Source organism: Strix aluco, chromosome 1 (genome assembly GCF_031877795.1).
Source record: "Strix aluco isolate bStrAlu1 chromosome 1, bStrAlu1.hap1, whole genome shotgun sequence".
In the NCBI taxonomy this organism is placed as follows: domain Eukaryota; kingdom Metazoa; phylum Chordata; class Aves; order Strigiformes; family Strigidae; genus Strix; species Strix aluco.
Window position 1 is genome coordinate 104,562,528 of NC_133931.1, and position 14,661 is coordinate 104,577,188.

Consider the following 14,661-nt stretch of genomic DNA (forward strand, 5'->3'; position numbering starts at 1 on the left):
TCACAAAGCAAAAGCAGGTAGTAATATGTGGAGCATCAGACCCCAACTGTAGAAGAATCAGCATCTCTGCCTCCTGGAAGATGGGAGAGGGGGTTTGTTTTTAATGTCAAGATCTTAACATATTTTACCACATAATATAAAAAAACCTTACAAGTGATGAGCAATCTTTTAACCTCGTAGTACCTTTTTTTCCCCATATAACAGGATGCTTCCTATATTCCAAAGCTCTTAAGTTTTGGCGTTGCTTTCCTCCTTTTTCTAACCGATGAAAACATAATCATACTCTTGATTCTAACCCATCCCAATAACAATTAATGTCATTGAATTAGTCTTTTACTAGGTGACTGGACAGAACTAATTTAGTTCTTGAACTGAATGGAGATTTAATTAAGTGATTATTTCCCTGATAAGTATTAACACAATTCATTAAAAAAAGCACTTCTGTCAAGGTTAGTACCATATTTAATAGAACTGTGACTACTATTGATGTTTGCAACTATTCAAAAGTACGTAAATGCTTGAACAAAGCTCTAAGTTTCTATAAATTGCTAAACCCAAAAGTAATCAGGTGAATTGTCAAAGAGAACATCATGAAAACTTCTGTTCCTTTGACTGGCTTAATTCTGTTTACTCAATCATGGGAAAATTTCCACCCTTCAGTCATCAGCCCACCAGGACATACCACACTATTTTCCCTCCACAAAAGCTGTTTGCATGCGTCTCCTTCCTGTTTTTATTGTTCCCATCTCTTTCCAACTTCTCCTTTGGTCTCTGCTCTCTGAGAACAGAGGAGGAAACTACAGGACCTAATAGTGATACTGCTACAAAAAGAAGGAAAATGAGAGAAGTAGGGAGAACTGAAGACATAAAAATAAGAAGTAAGGAGCTCTATTGAGCAGAATAGAGATACCAAAGAACTGGAACACTCATTCTCAGGAGCACTACAATGCACATAACTGTGATTCCTTCACTCCAGCCATGCTCTGTTAAATAAGCGTAACTAACTCAGCTGCAGATGTCCTCTGAACGTTTACCTCTGAGACACTGAGCACTTCTGCAGTAGGGGACTTTTCAGGCAGATTGAAATATAGAGGTGAGATGACGGGGCCCTTTTCACAACAGACTCCCAAAGGGTATCCTGCCTGCCACCACAGCCACCTGTCCCATTTACCTCTCTCATGGCCTCTGGTCTCCAAGTGTGTTTATCAGGAAATGACTGTTACCTCAAGCATGAGATATCCTCAACTTCTCATTTAAACAGAAAGGGGTGATTGGGGCAGGGAGGCTGTGGGGTTATTTGTTTGCCATCTTTTTTCAGAAATAATACAATGTCTGAGGACTCTGGCAGAATACCCTGATCAGATGTGGCCAAATACTGTAACCTTATTCTCCAATTCTATTTTGTCACTTTAAATTTAGGAAAGGAATTATTTGCTAAAGTAGAAATAGACTTAACGTATCAGCTGCTGCGGTCCATTCTGCCCCAGTTCAGAGACAGATGCATGTTGCTGCTTTTCTCAGCCAAGCCATGAGGATCTCCAAACAACCCCTTCTCTTGCAGTAGTAAAGGCTGTGATATTTGTCAGGGACATGGGCTCCACTCATGCACCACAGGTGGCAGAACTACTGTGGTTTAAGAAGTTACCACCTCCAACCAGGCTGTGATAATTGTCCAAAAGGCCACTAAATAGAACAGCTTAATTCTCATTGCCCTCCCAATCAAGCTTAAAACCACAAAGACACTTGAAACTCATCTGAGGCTTGCTAAGAGCATGTCCAGCAGTCAGCCATGATGGCCCAGCTGATGGGCAGAGGATCACCAGTGCAAGTGCTTCTGACAGTGTAACAACCTGCATGCATGTTGTTTCTGCACTGAGCAGTAAATAACTGCACAGAGCAGTGGGCATCAGCTAGCCCCCATCTGGTAAATACACATGCAAGTTCATAAACAGTTCTATGAGTAGCCTGGCTGGACTGTTACATGCTCCCTTCAGTGCTTCCAGGACTGGGGTCTCTTCCCTGACATGCCTTTAGACAGAGAAGCAGGCACAGGAAGTTCAGAGGAAATACTTCCAAAAGCTCCTTCAAAAGAAGGTGATACACTAGCAGAAGTCACTCTCACAGTCGGAACAGCCTGGTAATGCTTAGAGACCACCAAATCCACTCAGGATTGCATGGTGCTAGAAAGTATATGTGGTACCTGCAACATAATAAAAATCCAATGTAACCTGAAAAAAGAAAGAGTAGTAACATGCATTTGCACGAACATACTTCCAACTGCAGTAAAGCAGTATAAGCTGTGCATTGTCTCATCGGTCCCCAGACCTATCAGTGTCCAATGCCACACAAAGTACCGCTTCAAGAGCAGAACCAGAGAGGAAAATGCATTCTCGAAAACCTGTGGGCACAACCGATAAGGAGGGTGGCTATTGCTGGACCTGGTTCTGTTTGACAGCAAGGGAACGAGAGTTTTTATGCTATTTTCTCTTCACTAAACACAGCACTCTCTTGCCAAGCAGTTTTAGATGAGAATGCTGCAATTCTGTCCTTAATGCTTTACAAAGAAACTGTTGTGAAGATCAAAGGGTTTTTTTCTCCTTTTGCTAAATAGCATGTACCGGAAATTGGAAAACTGAAACTCAGATCCCTGGAGAGGAACTAAGGAAAAGCAAAACACTATCTGGCAGCGGCTATCGTAATATGGCATTATGGCATTATGATTCACAGATAAAAAACATAAAGGGAAAAGTCAAACCAGAGCGTAAAGAAGGTCTAGTAGGTAAATTGCCTTCTGGATTATCACAGGTACAGAATTTTCCAAGGCAGTGTGTGCATGAAAAATACCCCAATATTTTGGAAGTAAATCCTGCTTCAGTCTGTACCAAAGGGGCTCCCAATCAGAAAATGCCTTAACCATCAAGGCAAATTTCTGAACATTCCCTCAACAACATTTCAAGCTAGAAAAGAATTTAGAGTAGCTAGTATAAGCATCTCCAAGCCAAACAAGTAAAGAGAACAATGTCAACAGGCAAAGGACAGAATTGCTTTGGTTTGGGGGCGGCGGGGAGTGCTTATTTGTTTTGACCAAAGTAAAAATTATCCCAGCAAGTTTAAAAGCAATGAAAGAGAAGTAATTTGAAAACAATGAAAGAGAAGGTGGTTAGAGTCACAAATGATCACAGCACTCTGTGAACTGAATTTGCTGCTGTACTCTTTCTACAGACCAGTGCACTGATGCACCACAGTGAATGTTTTCTCTCTTAAAAAGCTTTATAAGCTGCCTTGGCAATTTGGAAATCTTAGTGTTATCATTGAGATATCCAGTAAACAGCATGAAAAGGTAATCTAGATTAACGCTCCAACAGTGGGCACAAGATTGAAATTTTCTGTCCCACACTTGTTTACAGAGGGTTTCCTAGTCATGACTGTAAATGTTTGTTTGAGCTTTTTTAAATGTTACAAGCTTTGACACAAAAAGAAATTCTGATGTCATTTGCTACATACATAATAATGTATTATGAAAAAGTGATGAGTAGATACGTGAGAAAAAGTGATGACCTAATATGAGTTACACTTACAGAGTTATTCGCTGCAGGCTCAAAATATTTTCTTCCTCTTTATTACTTTTGATATGCAAGATCTCTTTAGTCCATTTCTAATTACCAGTGTAGCATAGCCTGAGTTGAACTACAATATATTGCTAATGGCAACAGCAGTAGTTTTACATGTTTATTTCACTAAAACATGTTTCACCTTGGAACTGTCCAGCTGGACTTGGACAATGGGTCAGACCCCAGAGGTGTAACAGATCTCCCACTGCTGCACCCGCTCCTACTGACAGAGAATCTACTCCAACAGCTGCTGTATTTTCAAGTAAAACTTGGACAGATGGCATTGCCCTTCTTAGAAAAGTATTCCCACACTACACAAGGATTTACCTACGCGCACACACTTACTTGTTTTATGTAAGACAAACACCATACCTCATTCCTTCTGTAGACCTATTTTGGTAGTTACGGTAGAGCTGAGGAACGCCTAACATCGCCTCGGTGAACACTGCAAGGAAGCCCAGGGTTTCCACAAAGAGAGATGAGTCAAGCCAGAGGTAAGTGATGTAACCGGTCACACCAGTGAAGGTCAGGACACACTGCACGTAGTCTGTAAACTTGCTCCAATGCCAAAAATAGTTCAAGTCAAAATCTGCAACACAATAGGAATGGGAGAAGAATAAAATATGTTTTCTCAACAGGACTCAAAGTTAATCAGGGTGGAATTGAGAACTGGGAAGCATAAGGGAGCCACTGTCAGTCTTTGGAGGTAGGGGAAGGTAGAAAATGAGGGAAAGGATTAAAAACAAAACAAAAAACCCATCAAACTCAAAACCAACAAGAAAAATAAAAAATAGGAGTCTTGATTTGGAAAACATTTTTTGGTTCAATACAGAAACAATAAAACAAAGACTTGCAAACTACCAAAACATTTACAAAGATGATTTTTAAAGAGAAAGCATTGACCTTCAGTTATCAAACATGAAGAACTCTGGATAGGACTCTAGCAGAGTTGGCTCAGGAAGTCTTTCAGAAAAACCTTCACAATACTAAGTACAGACCCCAAGCACATCAATGCAAGCGCTCTCTCTCATGTCATTATCTCCACCTTCAAACAGCCTCAATCCAAGCTGCTTAGAAGGTCACCTAAATTCCACGGCTCTGTTCCCTGGTGCAGTGTAGCTGCCTGTGGTGAAGGGCAAGCTGCCATCTGCAGTTGGTACAGCTTCACTGAGGTAGGTGCAAGACAAGAATCCTCCCCGGAACAAGGCCTCCTGCAGATGTCACCACTTTGCACTCCAGGGGCAAAATGCACTTTGCTCTTGCCTTCGCCTGTACCGGTGAGTGCAGGGTGCACATCCATTTCTACATCCATCAGAACAAAACGCTATACCACAAAACACAACACACTCTCTTGAGAGGAAAGAACAAACTAACCACAGCTTTTGCTTGGCACATTTAACAGCATACTGCTGGAAGATACGTAGCTATCTTATTGATGAATAATAAAATACACAACGCCATTACCATTGACTGTGTAGCAAATAACTATAATATTGTGTAAGAACTCTGAAATAACTGTTCATTAGCAGGTGCTGCTCATGTCTTCCTTTCTCAAAAGCACTTGAAGTTAATAATATCTACCTCAGACCAGCTGGACTCTGTTAATTATCAAGATGATGAACCTAACAGGGTAATTACAACCAGCCCAAATATGTGCAACACGCTGGCACATCACTAGTCAATTTCTGTCGCTGTGTCCTCAGCAGAAGTACAGAATGCTACAAAAAAGTCCTACTGTTAACTCAGGCAAGGAAGACATTGACCTCCACTGACTAACAACAAATTCAGTGAAATGGGAATACAGGCACTTAGCTGCCTGAGGATACATATCATAGTTTCATTTTCTGCATCTTTTCACACTTTCATATCATTATCAGTCTGGCCCTCAGACACTCTTTATTAACTAGTCTCCCCTTTTTAGTACTTGGCAAACCCATGCCTCAAGACAACTACTGACTACATCCAGCTGAACCACTTTGCCACACAAAGAGGACAGCAAAACTGGCCAGGAGCTGTACCCAACCTGTAGCATTGTCAGCCATCACCCAAAACTGAATTAAATAATCTGTGGCAAAGCCACTGTCAATGTAACATTGACCTTCAGTGTTTTATGGCAGTAAAACTAGCTCCTCAGCCTTAGAATTCAGAGATACAAGACTAAGTGAAAGGTAGACCCAACGCTGGCACAGTCCACGCAGCACGTGAACATCATGCATTTCTGGAGCTTTGTGAAGGCTTTCCTTTTTGAAGATGAAGGAAGAACAAAATAGAATGCAGCAGAAAAAGGAAGGTACAAGGCAACTGCAATGCTAGGAAAAACATTATCCAATTTAATTTATCTCTACTGCATTTTCTGGAGAGGAGCAGAGTCAATGAGAACCTCTGACAAAGTAGAAGGAGTAAGAGACACCCAATACTCCCATTCCTTTCACTTTGCCTGACCTACATCTGCACAGCATAAAATAGCAAAAGGCTATTCACACTAATTTTCCCAGCGTCATGAGCAATACTGAGCAAATGACCCAACACAACAAATCTGACACGACGCAACTGTTACATTTGCAAGAGATGCTCTCTGGGACAGAGGCATTTGGGATTTCAATGGGGACAGAATAATAAAGAGCAGAAGAAAAGGGGATGAAGAGAAAGATGAAATTGGTGAGGTCTCAGGCCATTTGAAAAATCAACATCCATTCTGGAAAAAGAGAGCTACTGCTGACTTTTGAGTAAGATTTAACTGCTTACCAGATGATTTTTTTAAATCTTCTGAGATGTTCTCGCACGCCTTTAGTTTCTTCACAGACACCTAAAGCACTGGCTTTCAATCCTCAAAAAAGCAGGTGTTTCATTTTACTTCAGAGCTCTCGCATTCAAACATGCTGGGTGGAAAACTTTCGTTTACTTTCCAGCAAGGGTAATTCAACTTTGATACAGTGTTTGACAGATACTGTCTCAGACCAATACCTGAAAACTAGCAACTGGTGGCAGCCATAGCCAAGAACACGCGAAGCATACTCTTCCAGACAGTTCCATCCCTAGAAAAAACCATCTTGGCTCTCAAGATAGCTACATAGTCATTACACCTTGAACTCTGGACGCAACAGCATTTAGTTTGGATCTGGATGCCGTGCTGCCTTGGGCATGCAGGACCCTTGGCCCCTCACTCATTAAACCCTCCCACCAGCTGTCAGGGCTGCCCTGCATACACTTGTGTTTCTCTTCCTGAGTTCTCCACATCCTCAATGATCCTTTTGAAAATACCCATCCCTGTACACCAATCCTTATTTCCCCAAGTTCATTTTCGTAACAGAAATGAAAGAACTAAACCTACATGGGGGTGCAGAAGTTTCGGAACTTCAGGGAACAAAAAAAGTCAATGTTCACACAGCTACTGTGAGGCCAGCTACAAAATCCATGGACCTGTGCAAACAATTAAACACGCAGTTACCTCTTGCTACGCCAGCTGTTTATGTGCATATTCAGTACTAGTGCACTGAAGTCTATTGCCATTCACATAAGTACTAATGTCCCTGAACCTAGTATTAGGCAGTGAAGAAATCTGGTAATGATGATAATTTACTCATCATCTTTTGTCTGAAAATCTTAAGTATTATATAATAACATACATAGATGAGAAAACTATTGTGTGAAACAGGACTTCAGATGAAGCAGGAGAGTTAATTACTAGCACAGGAAAGAGACTGATACTCTCTTTTGCTCATAACTATCATGATGCTATATAGTCTCCATTTCACTATACTAGGTTATGAGTAAGTTCTAGTTTCTGCTATAAATTTTGCTTGGTAATGTTCTCCTGAAAGAAAGAAAGGAAGTCAAAATGAGATAAGAACAATCATAACCTTGGTAATAGCCTTAGAGAAAAACATCTGAATTATCTTAAGAACAACCCGATACATAATCACTAATTGCTCTACTGAACAGATGTATTTTCCAAATGCAGAAGTCTATTTTAGGACACTACACATAACCAAACTCTGCATTACCAACTACTTCCAGAAAGAAGTAAAAGAATGACTAAACTTAAAATTAAAAAAAAGTAGATAACAGCATACTTGACCTTTCATATGGGTCGCAGTTTCTCTGGCCCTTACTTGAACTGCTAAACTGTTTTGACACAATTACTTCTTTTTAACCAAGGCTGAAGCTTATCTTCTGTGACAAATGGTTTCAGAAATTCAGGGGGAAAAAAACAAAATCACATAGCCATCTCTTCAAGGTTTGGAAATAAACTGTGACTCATTTTTCCAAGTGGCTCCCTCCTCAAGAGTCCAAACACATTAATTCTGTAATAGGAGATATATACTTGGAAAGAAAAAAATGTTGGTTGTGCTGAGTACTGTGACAGGTATATGCAAAAAAGGCTTTTAAATGCTTAAACAAAAGGGAACTGTCCCTTCAAAAAAAAAAAAAAAAAAGGAGGAGTTTTAAATACAGAACAAAATCCACACGTGTGTGCAGACCAGTCCTGTCGCCCTCCATACAGAGCAATCTGCACCAAGGGGAGAGGCAGATGTCCCAAGAAGATAGCCAGAGAACATCAATCAGTGCCCTGGGCCATAGCTTCTGAGGTGCAGAACTGGACAAAGTTATAAATATTCTTGCAAACATTTGAAGAAAATTATGAATAATAAAGATGATATTGGGATTTTTGCCCCCTCTCCCCCAGCAAACATCATCCCTTTTCTTTAAAAGGGCAAGACAAGAAATCCCACTGCACCACATTTTGCTTCTATCAAACATCTTAAAATCTGTCCAAGTTAAATCTGGATGCATATCTTTCTATTCACTGAAATGGGAAGGCACTGCTTGCACAGCTCACTCCATTCACTAGCTCCCCATCCTGCCCAGAGAGAAATTCATGACACGAGTTTGTAACCATACTCAGTTGAGGCAGTTCAAATGCTAACTCCCAGTCACTAACGTCCTGGATTGATCTGAACGGGCATTACTGCAGTGAAAGGTACTGTATCTTACTACCCATGCCTGAGCTCTTTAATCCACTCAGTGAGCTGCATTTTAAACATGTTAATCCATTGATAGATAAGAGAGTTATGTTGGAAAATCCTATTGATGCTGGGGGAAGGAGCAGCACAGTAGGTTCTTTGTGCACCGACTGGAGAAAAGTCTACACAGTTTGAGGGTGAAGATGAGATTAAAAGACCTCCTCTGGGAGGCACACTGCATGTCAGATATGAAAAATGTAAAGCAGGCAGAGACAGCATTGCAAATAACCATGGTTAGCACTAGTCACGCCAAAATGCAAGTAGTAAATTCAAGATTCTGGTGAGGGACAGATGAGAAGTGACACAAAGACGGGTCCACAGTTTCAACTTTCACTTGAGAATGACACAGAGCTCTGAACAGTTACATTATTTTTAGTCAAGAAGCATTTTATACCAAGTCAGCTACCACACTAATTCCTTTCGGGAAAGTGAAGCAAAGACTTTGACATCCTAAAAATTATTTACTGTAGCTCTCAATGCTCGTTGCATCTTATTTTGTACCTTGACCTTTCTAATTCTGTACCTACATCCTTGCGCTACATCCACTCACACTTGTCCTTAGTAATTTGACTCCGTTCCCACTTTTTGTTTGACTCCTTGCATTTGAGGTCAATGAAGAGCTTTCAATTTATATTCCCTGTCTTTGTGAGGTGGGAGAGTTTGCATTTGAGCCTTTTGTATAGCTTCACCAAAGAAATGAACTTCCTTCTTATGAAGGCTACTGGTTTTATTTTACTGTGCTCCCTCCCACTCCTTATAAACACCATCAATTCATAGCCATTCACCCAAATGGCCCCCCATAATCAAACCCTTAACCTCCTATATGAACAACACTGCTCACCAATTCATTCTAAGAGCATGCTGGACTGTCTCTACTCCCAAGTGCCTTTCTAAACAGATGCCTGGGTAGTTAATCCTCCTCTCATGGATTACAGCTAAGTCTTGTGCTTTGGGAGACTGCAGTGCTGTTCCAAGAAACTCTGATTTCCATCATCTAACTCTGGACCACAGTGCCTGCCCACCTGACCCAACTGTTCCTGTCACAGCCTACTCCTGTGCATGATCAAAGGAGTCCAGCCTGAGCAGTCAGACGCCCAATGCCTCCCTTAACACTGGAATCCAAAACCTGAGGGCTTAGATGCTGTGAAAGAGCCTGATAATGGTAATTCAGCCAACCTGGAACAGTTACAAAATGCAGTCATGGCTGGCAATTTCAGGTTATTATCCATGGTCTGTTTACTGAAAAATGTACACACAGTTCAAGGATGCAGGAGATGGAACCTACAACTCTCTACCTTGCCTGTGGGTCTTAACCACTGGGCTACAGTGCAGCAGACTCCCCCTCACTTGCTCTTTTGTGTGTCTCAAGAAGCTTGTGGTCTCTCCTGTAAAAGGGTTTCATCGTAAATACAATGTCCCTCCTCATCCCAGCCTGGCAACAAGGGGCAACTCTTTGGATAGCTGGAAGACACAGGCTTGTATCCCCAGGCTGACAAGGGAAATTAACTCAGACCTCTCACATCTTGAGTGACTGCTCTAAGCTACACACAGGCACTGCACTCAGCAGTAGCACCTTAAAATAAATAAATTTTGCCACATCCTCTGAAGAGGACTTGGATGGCACCGGCCGCAAGAGGTGGAGCCCAGGCAGTGGACTCTGAAAAGGCGCCTTCTACACTTGCAGTCCTCCAGCTGCAGCAAATCCTCAGGCATTTGCCTCAGGCGTTATCTGTCTCCCTGGCAATACTGATTTCAGATGTCTCATCTCAAAACAGCAGCGGGATGACAGAGCAGCATGCTGGCTAGCACTCCCCATCTTGCTCATTCTGAGTAGCTCCCAGCCAGCAGGTGGGTTTGTCCGATCCTCTGTTCTGAAATTCCCACGTACCCCACAGGGCACCCAGGAAAAAACTGGGGTAACAAGAGCAGAAACACTCTGCATGACTTTTAACAGGCAATCCATAACTTCTCTCACTCTCATCAACTACATATCCGGCTAGGCACTTTCTTCTTTCCTTCCAGAAAGAAGGAAGGAAGCAGCATTAGAGACAGACAGTGAGAACTGATACATTTAGATTTTATTTCTTCCTTTTTAAAGAAGTGATAGAAACCTGCAAAATGCTGTCTGAAGCCAGCATTTCTTTCACACTCACTGGGACTGAAAAGGGACTTGTTATGTTTCACTCATGGTACAAAAGAAATGAGAGCTTAGCAGCAAAAACTTCTGGTTCTGATCCAAACCACTCTCCTTCTGAAAAAAAAATTAAGGAATCCACCATCTTGCACAGTCTCTATAAAGATGCTAATATCACCATTCTCCGTCTCCGTTCCTTCAGGCCCATGACTTGGGAATTTCTGCGTCTCTGTGTACTTTTAAGTATCTGCACAGACCTGTCAGCACAATACCTGAGCATCCCTCCATGTGCCTTTGCCTTATAACATTCCCATCTACAGGCTGTTCTCATCTGGCCTTCACACTGGGTAGTACCCAAACACTGGCACTTCTTCCTCTGTAGCACCTTCTGAAAATATCACCCTAGCGTATACTAAACAAATTACTGTCACTGAATTAAATCCATTTTTGACATCCTTTGGCCCACACAGTGCCTTTCTTGGCCACATCCAGATTGATGTCAGAGTTTCAGTAGAGCCAATCCTCTTAGTATTTGACTCTCCTTAAAGCCCCAGCACAAAGTCCTTTAGTTAACAAAAAGTAATCAGTAGATTTTCATGTGAGAGGGGAAAAATGTCAAATCTTAATTGCAGAGAAAAAGGCTGAAAACCTGAGCCAAATAAACCTTGAAGATTCATACAAAGAACCTTTGTTTTTAAAAACTCACTGGAGGTTTTGGTACTTGGTGGAAGACTGTTGAACACCTGAGATTAGAAGCTCAAGTCTGATGAAACCTCCTCTACGTCAACATTATCCCTGTCTCCCTCAGTCATCTCCTCCAGTTTGAAGGCCTTGCTTTTCTTTGCCTCATTTATGTGGTGTCACCAGCTTCTAAAATCTCTTATGCTGGATCTCTGTTTTGTCATATCAGGTTCATGTTTTTTCCCCACCATCAGGATTATTACCCACTCTTCTTCCTCCTTCTCAAAAAAAAATTATACACAAGTGGGCTGAAATTGGTCCAGCACTGTGACTCCCTCAGGGCTTCTCACTCATCTTCCATACTGTTCCCCAGCATAACATACCTTCAAGCATCAGCCACTGCTTTGCCCTACCCCTTCAGGTCCTATAAGGTCCACCCTATGTCCTCACCAAAGGGAATCAGTAATTGCAAGGTTAAGAGACACATGTTATTTACAACTACTTTAAAAAAAAAAAAAAAATCACACACAAATGCACCGGTATATATAAAAAAGTCAAACAATCCATACTCTATTTCATAATACCCTGCCTTTCCCATTAATTTGCTACTTTCCTGATTTTATGCCATTTGGCTTAAGGGAAACCTTTGAGTAACAACTTAGCACAGTGGTCTTGACCACAGATAATCAGCAGTAACAGCTATATCGACCATTTTGTGAACCTTATAGAACAGCAATTAAGAAGTTACATGTAGTCTGAAAGCTCTAGCCCTGCTGTTAACACACAGGACAAGTAAGACTGAAAACCTAAAGCAAAATATCATACCCTGGGCACCTCCTGTGCAGCTGACAGCCTTTGCTGTGCTATCCACAGTGTAATTTGCTTTGTACACAGTTTCAGTTTATGGAAGTCTCACAGTAAAGAGAAAAAAAACATTTTAGAGAAAAATGCAGTTAGATAAACCCACAAAATTAGGTTGACCTTTAACTCCTCTTTGACATTTTCCATTGTCTTACAAAAGGATACAGAATTATTTACATCACTTGCACTGCACTGTTACCAGCCCTGCTAAAATTTTCATTTTTGTGTGTGTTTATATATACACCTAAATATGCTTGCATACACATACATACCTCTTCTTCACAGTACAACTGCTAATGTTATAAGCATTAAAAAGAAAGCAAAATCATAAAACCAAGCAGGGGAGAGTGAAGTTTTTTTGTTCTAATACAGAAGAAGTTCTAGCAATTATGGTATCTGTGAACAAGGCTCCAACTGTTGGGCTCAGAGACTGCTGGCAAATGCCAACTGAGCTGGGAAATCCACATGGAGCAGTCTAGCTCAGCCCAGCCATCTCTGCACGTTACTGCAGAACGAGTGTAACCAATTCTGGGTGAACCAGAAGCAACCTCCTTCCCTGCTCCCCCCAAAAAAGCCTGCAGAAGTATACTCTGGTCTAGTCTCTTCCAAAGCAAGGACATTTCTTGGAGTTCTCCAGATGGCTGACACTTTCAAGGCAGTCTTGTAGGGGGTACACTTGCAACCCCCTACCAATTTACCTTGTGCAACATATGCCATCCAAACTTCTGTTTTCTTCAAAAGTCCACATGAAAGAAAACACAAGGTCTGTACTCCTAGAGCTGGCCAGTAAGATTAGGAGAAGAAAAAAGACAGACAACGACCACCACAGATACATACCAATATTGCTATTAGGGCAAGGCACTCAAGCCTAGAGATATCTAAATCAATGTAGTTATAGGACTGTTATCTTCTCTGTGAAGGTTGGCCTCCTCAGTAACATCACTACAGAAACAAATTATCTACTCTGCTGCTGCTACTTTTGCCTGTTCAGTAGGGAAGTTGTCCCTCCTTTTTCTATTCCAATGTATTGACCTTTCTTCTTAGTCCCTGTCTCCATGAGACTGTCTCAACAGCTGGCAAAAGCAGCTATTAACTGACTTACAGATGACTGATGAAGGAGACCAGCCTAATAACTAGGCAGATCACGGGGCTAGGAAAGCCACTGGAATGAAGTAGCTGTAGCCCAAAGGAATTAGTGCTACAGAAAATAAGCTATGTATTTGAAAGGTGGAGCGAAAGCAGCATAAACAGCTTTAGAAATCATGTGAGACAGAGAGAGCATGGACTTCAGAAGGAAATCCTTCTCTCACAGAGCAGCACGTCCTCCTCTCAAGGCGCCACACAGGAATGAAATAGGAAGCCCAGGGTCCACCACAACAGTTTTGATGACTCTGGGCAGCCAATACTTTCACTACAAACACTCCTGATTCTGCTCACCTCCTATGCCAAGAGCATCGAAAGTCCCAAAGCAAGTCAAACTAACGAAATGAACTCCTCAACCCTTCACCTGCAAGCACAGCTCTGAAGTAAGGCCTTTGCTCCCAACTGCGCTAATGACGGAGGCGGCAGATTGGAGCCAAGCTCACTCTTCTTTTGGCTAGATACGCCTTCCTGTGCTAACTATAGAAAGAGACTTCTTTTTCTGACAGCAAGCTAAGCAGGGATGATGAGAATGTCACAGCAAGAAGAACGTGTAGTACCAAGTTACTATTTTTACTATCGTTTTAACAATATTTTACACTATCCTCAGCATGGTTTATCTAAGCTATCACCCACAGTCCTACCAGGCAGTACACAAAGGTCTCCAGACAAAAGGCTAAAATGGACTAAGTTAATCACTGCAGAGCAGTGGCTCCAAATTCTTGTAGTTGGAGTTATAAACTCTCTATGAAAACAGTTTATTTTGAATAGCACTGAAACTTAATTCTTTGAATTTAAGTCTCAGAAGATATCAAGACTACTATAGTATTAGAAACACTTATCATACTCCTTCTCATTCAAAGACTGCAATTAAAGAGATGAATAAAAGTTCTTCTAAACATTACAAACCCAAGCTGTGCATTAGCCCAGGTGCAGGCTGTCTCAAATTACCATGCCACGGAATACAATGCCAGGTTGCATGTATAACACAGCAAGTTACTCCCAGAAACTCTGGAGGTAACTGTCAGGTAATATTTCACGCCCCTTTTGAACTGCAGATCTTGGGGGAAAATGATGAACTTACCTTAATATAAATCATCTCTCTCTTTTTCAGCCTTCTCTGAGCTTGACATACCTGAGGTCCTATCTCCTCTATCGCAAAGACACCACAAAAAGAAAGTATTTATGTGATTTTTTTTTTCAGATACTG

General features: G+C 41.5%; 1 protein-coding gene across 3 annotated transcripts in view; it reads right to left on the reverse strand.

The window, feature by feature from the left end:
• Positions 1-14,661, reverse strand: part of SLC66A2 (solute carrier family 66 member 2) — a 70,827-nt gene that overhangs the window by 20,793 nt on the left and 35,373 nt on the right. For all 3 annotated transcript variants that reach the window (XR_012623877.1, XM_074829832.1, XM_074829822.1), the window contains one exon: positions 3,984-4,200. Coding sequence is in view for 2 of the 3 variants with exons in the window: in XM_074829832.1 (XP_074685933.1) it covers positions 3,984-4,200 (217 nt within the window). In the remaining variant the exon portion in view is untranslated. The remainder of the gene's footprint in view (positions 1-3,983; positions 4,201-14,661) is intronic.